The 6,000-nt window shown below is 37.6% G+C and overlaps 1 protein-coding gene across 1 annotated transcript in view; it reads right to left on the bottom strand.

Annotated features, from left to right (window-relative positions):
• Nucleotides 1-398: 398 nt before the first annotated feature.
• nsun2 (NOP2/Sun RNA methyltransferase 2) overlaps nt 399-6,000 on the bottom strand; it is a 33,634-nt gene continuing 28,032 nt past the window's right edge. The window contains 3 exon segments of the mRNA XM_072283269.1: nt 399-1,815; nt 3,740-3,779; nt 5,026-5,164. Of these exon segments, the coding sequence (XP_072139370.1) occupies nt 1,374-1,815; nt 3,740-3,779; nt 5,026-5,164 (621 nt within the window). The 3' untranslated portion in view covers nt 399-1,373.

The raw sequence follows: 6,000 nt of genomic DNA, 5'->3' as shown, positions 1-6,000 counted from the left end.
ACCATAATTACGGCTTTGATTTTAACCTTACCCATTATTTGCTATGCATGATTCAGCAACTAAAATGTCAAGTGAAACACTTCAGAAGGTTGAGCTTGAAGTCAGAGTACAGGGTTCACAGCAGGATTCTTAGCAGTGTGGTGGAACAGAAGGATTTCGGGTTTCATATTTACAGATCCCTCAAAGTAGCTACACAGGTTGACATGGTGGTTAAGAAGATGTGTGGTGTGTTGGCCTTCATTACTCAAGAGCTTGGGTTCAAGGGCCACAAGGTAATGTTGCAGCTCTATAAAACTCTGGTTAGACCACACTCAGAGTGTTACACTTGGTTCCGGTCACTTCATTATAGGACACTTTACAGTGATTGCAGAGGAACAAAAAGCTCAACACTTCAAAAATGAAAATTCAGCTCATTTTATTGGGCAAATTATGATATCTTGACTGTCTTCATATTTGTAACCATATTTAAGAAAACTATGGAACTGCTCCCTCAGGTACAAGTAAAGATTTTCTGAATTTAAGGGAGAAATAAACACCTTCAACACCTGAGCAATCAAGAGAGAAAATAACATTTGGGCAGGCAATCCATTTCATCCAAGTTACCATCTAAACAGTCACAGGGTAAATTATCCTAAAACTTATGGGGATCCATTAAAATAAATATAGCAATTCATTTATAAATTCAAACAATAAAAATTTGTAACAAATTTTAAAGACGGGATTCACTTAAGTCTTTAGCAGAAGAAGTAGTAATAAAAGTGGCATTAAACAGATCACAAAACTTAATTTTAAAAGGATAATCTTTTGGCAATGGGATGTCAAACTAATTGGAAAGACTTGAGTGATGCTTAAATTATTTTTACCCCTCATGAAGGCCACCTGGCTTTTCTCTTTCCCCAGGAAAATACTTGCTTCCCCTTTGGCCCCATAAAAGAAATTCATAGCAAATATCCAAGATCTCTCGACAGCAAAGATATTCGTGTCGGGAAGTGATTGCTTAATAATGTGTCACTATATTTTCCAAAGCAACACACACAAAACGCTGAAGGAACTCAGCAAGTCATGCAGCATCTATGGAAATGAAAAAGTAATTGGCGTTTTCCGCCAAGTCTCTTCTTCAGAAATGTCGACTTTTTTCATTTCCTGACCTGCTGAGCTCCTCTAGCATTTTGTGTGTGTTGCTTTGGATTTCCAGCATCTGCAGACTTCTCATGTCCATATTTTTGAAACCTAGTTATTACAATTCAGGACATTCATGTTGAACACTAAACTGAATACAAGTTATATGTTCTTCTTTTAACAATTTGGCAGGACTAGTATTCCTCTGCAGCAATCTACATCAGTCCACATTTCACATTTGCTTTGATTCAACCTCAAGTCTGCTTTGCATTAGGACATGGGATAGTAGGATCAGTTTTCTCAATTCTTGAACACAAATTAGTAGATTCTGACACTTGCTTTGAATTATTAATTTCTCTCTGTGTATGCTGTACATCTTTTTGAAGTTGTTCAGGTTCTGTAGTAGTATCCAGGGTCTCGTCACATTTATCAGGTTCCTGTAGAACTTCAGTGTCCTGTTGTAAGATTTCAGCTTCTCTCGGAACATTCAACGTGCCTTCTTCCACTGGTTCTTCATTTTTCTCAGAATTTACAACTGCTTTATCAGACCCTTCACCTTTACTCTCATCTCTGAAGACCTCCACTCCCAACATGCGCAGGTAATGGAATCGTTCATTCCTGGCGACAAATGCTCGAATCGAATTCTTTCCCCTCCAGCCACACAATACAATAGGGCACTTTGGACCTTCTGTGTTTCTGCAAACAGATTTTTTGAGGGAAAAACAAGGGAAAGTGATAAATCAGACTGAAGGCCAAGTTGTACTTTACATTGTGGTGGTCCGGGGTGGGTGGAAATAAAGGGAATTAGCCTGTATTACCTATTTCAAGGGAGTTTCGCTGTAATGAACACCTAATTGCTTAAGAATGGGTCAGCTATAATTAATACCAGACAGGAGCTCCTAGTTAGTGAAGAAATAAAGGGAAAAGGAAAGAAAAAGTCTTCCATGTCCCAAATGAATCATTAAAGAGTAACTAGTTTTGCTAATCTAACATTGATTTCTCTAACTTCTAGTAATTTCTCCACACTACCCCCCTCCTTGCTTTTTCTGTTCCCCGTTCTGGCTGCCCTTTACCCTTCTCTTCTGCCCATCACCTCCCTCTAGTGCCCCTGCTCTCATGACCAACTCTCCTCTTAGATTCCTCCTCTACCTTTTCCACCTATCACCTCCCAGCTTCTTACTTCATTCCCCACCCACCCAGTTACCATTCCCCTCACTTGTCAGCTTGTACTCCCTCCTCTCCCCCACTTCGTATTCTGGTTTCTTCCCTCTTCCCTTCTGGTCCTGATGAAAGGTCTCAGCCCGAAATGTTGACTATTTATTCCTCTCCACAGATGCTGCCTGACCCGATTCCTCCAACATTTCTCTGGATTTCCAGCATCTGCAGAATCTTTTGTGTTTTAACTTTTGCCAATCAAACACTTTTGCCCTTGTGCTTTGGTTTTCTATGTTGCTCCAAATGACCAAATTGGAGTGAATGAACATTACTTCAGCCTTCCAAATATCATTGAAGGTTTATTTTAGATTTCTACAGTTTTGCCAAAAGATCTGTCCCCACAATAAACAGACAAAAGAAAACTCACCATTTAACAGAAAGGTTAATGAAGAAAGGAGTTATAGAAAATGCAAATGAATTGTCACGAGCAAAAACATGCAGGGCAAATATCTGAAACCTGGTTGGAATAAGGAGCAATTTCCCAAGGGATTTAACACACTTAACAACAGGTATCAGCTGTTCGGAGGTTCTATATACAAGGAGATATATCTGTATTGCACAGCTTTAGATGCGATAACGTCAAGGAAAGATTTATAAACTAGAAATAATTCAGAGCAAGGATAGAATTTGAGATACTGATTCAGGTAAACACATGAACTGTGGCACTTGGATCAAGTATAATCTGTATATTAGCTAAGATATCAAAAAGTAACCAGCAAAAGTAGAAACCACAAAGGTAAGCCAAATGTTCAGCAGGATAGACAAGAATCTCAATGATTTTTTTTTAAATAGAGGGAATAAGGATGCATACAGTGGTATTAGTAAAACCAACCAATATTTCACAGCTGAGTGACTTCGCAATTCATTCAATATTTATAACAATATGGTTAGCATTCTGAATTAGTGAAACAGATGTTATGACTTCAAATTCTACAATAAGTTTGTGAATTTCCCATTATGAATTAACATGATAAAAAAATGAATTTTGTAAAAAAAATCGAACTTTTCCATGTGCAACCTGCCATTCTGACCTGAGCCACTGGCAATTTATTCCTACAGAATGCAAACACCATGTAAAGATGAAGATGGTCAAGATTTGACATTTTAAAACCCAGACTCTGCACTGCTGAGTAATTTTCTAGCTAGCTGCACACAGCAGACAAGCACCAATTGGTTTGTGAGCTCTGACAAAAGATGCGCCTGTGCATCAGAATAAGGAGAATGTGGCTCTTCAATTGCACCATCACTGCAAAATAGCCTCGGCTCATTACTTGACTGTGGCTTGGCATGGTACCGTGCATGCTGCAGGTATGCAGAAACTACCCCAGTAAGAGTTTAAAAAGAAAGAAGAATTTGAACTTATTAAAAAGCAAGCAACTTAGCAAGAATAGGAAAAGGAACTTACAAAGGATCTGGTTCATATTTCAGTACAATGCTTCCCATGGCTGTTTCATAAAACAGAAAAAAAAATTTGATTATTCATATACTTACGACGCTTCAAATTCATTAAGGTTACATTTTCTTTTGGTGATATAATCTTTATAAGCACAGTGCCGCACCATAACACATTGGCTTGCATTATTACAATTTAATAAACACCATCAATTAGCATTTAATAGTGTTATGTATCATTTAAGTATGCTGATGAGATCTCAGATGGTTCAGGGAGCAGCATATTGCAAACATACAAAATTGCCATCAGCAGGTCTTAGCATGTGTGCTAATTATTCACTAGCATACAGGCTTCCCTTTTCATTAGTTAAATGCAACTAAGAGTAGCACTATGGGAATTCTGATGGTTACTTAAAGATTTTGATAATATTCTTCAAATTAAATTATCAGAGCTTACTTGTAGGATACAGTGAGTGAATATAATTAAACACCCAACACTTTTTCCTCATTATATTTGTGAATCTCACTTATTTTGGGCCAGATTTTCCAGAGAAATCTTTAGGTCCATTGTGGGTGCATGACCGATGAGATTGGTAGGGAATTTAATTTGATAATATTATGCAAGGTATCCTTCTCCATCAAAATCAATGGAGAGGAACTGCTGGGGAAATGTAGATAAATCGTGGCATTCCATGATTTTTTGAAAAACTGATTACTTAAATATTCCACAAAATGCTAGAGGAAATCAGCAAGTCAGGCGTTTATTCCCCTCTATAGATACATACAGCCTGATTCACTGAGTTCCTTCAGCATTGTGTTCAAGATTTCTAGAATCTGCAGAAACTCCTGTTTAAATACTCTTGAAGATTGAAAAAAAAACTCATTGAATAGCAGTAGCTTTTGAACATCAGAAACATCGAGCCTTATCAAGCTCAAGAAAAACATATTTTAGAGGTAGGGTTAGTTCCTTTCTCCCAGCTCCCATACTGATGGTGACATTGCCTTGCACAGCCTCGTCGAGGTACAATTCATGCTTCTTTCAGCAGGTTCCTATTGTGGGAACCACATGGAATATGTTTGAAGCTTTTTATTACAGGACAATCATGAACACAAGCAGCTTGCAACTGGCCATAAATACCATAAAATGAGAGAAGTCCATTTCATGAGAATGATTAAAAATACATGCAAGTAGCATGCCCATTCATTCTTTTCTTTCATATGAAACCAGAACAATTATTCCACAGAATCTTAAAAATATACTATTTCATTTAAAGAGAAGTTATCAACATTATGACATACTCAGCTTCTTGGCCTGCTTTTGGGGATCACTTGTAAGTTTACCAATGAATGGATTTTCTTGTGTCAGCAGTACCATAACATCTTCAATTGAAATCTTAATGATTCTTCCATTAATGTATGGATTTATTGTGTAAATACCCTGTAAAACAAAATTAAAATTTAGCTTTACCTTGCTCCAAAGCGAATCTCTTCTAATTAAATTGCATTTTTTTAATACATTATAGTGTATCTCACTATAAAACACTGGACAGTGGAAAGCAGATTGCAGATATCAACAGTTGTTTTAATGGATGCATTATAAAGGAGCTATAGCATTACAGAGAGTACTTTTGTAACTTTCATCTACAAAAGATTTAAATAAACCAGATGGAAAATAATACACATTTTCGTAAATTACTGTGGTATGGTTACAAGTTGATGGGACGAAGCAGTTTAAATTGTTCAGCATTTCAGAATGGCCCATTTCTGTGCTGTAGTTATCTATGACTATGACACGTGCAAATGGAACAGAGCAGGCTGCTTCAGCAGGTAAAGTCTTGGACTGCAAATTGGACAGTTACAAGGCTTCTCAATGTGCTTCTGGTCAAGTTCAAGTTTATTATCATCTGAGAGTACACATATGCAACCAAACTAAACAAAGGTGCTTCCAGATCGCAATGCACCCACACACCATATCACCTACAACACAAAATATTACTACTAGTGAATAAAATATAATTCAGAAAGCATGTAGTGCACAGTAAACTCCTAGTGACAAGATCTCAATGGTGGCAGGGTACTCATAAGTCTCAGTGCCAGGGGGAAGAAGCTGTTACTCAGTCTGGCAGTCCCAGCCCTGATGCTGCTGCACCCCCTTCCAAAAGACAGTGGGTCAAAGAGATTGTCGGATGGTTGGTAGGGATCCCTGCGTATGACATCAATGAGATTTTTTTAAAAAATCAAGTGATTCTAACACCCATCCAACTGACCAACTAA

Source organism: Mobula birostris, chromosome 19 (genome assembly GCF_030028105.1).
Source record: "Mobula birostris isolate sMobBir1 chromosome 19, sMobBir1.hap1, whole genome shotgun sequence".
In the NCBI taxonomy this organism is placed as follows: domain Eukaryota; kingdom Metazoa; phylum Chordata; class Chondrichthyes; order Myliobatiformes; family Myliobatidae; genus Mobula; species Mobula birostris.
The sequence above is the reverse complement of the archived record's forward strand: the minus strand, read 5'-3'. Positions and strand labels throughout refer to the sequence as shown.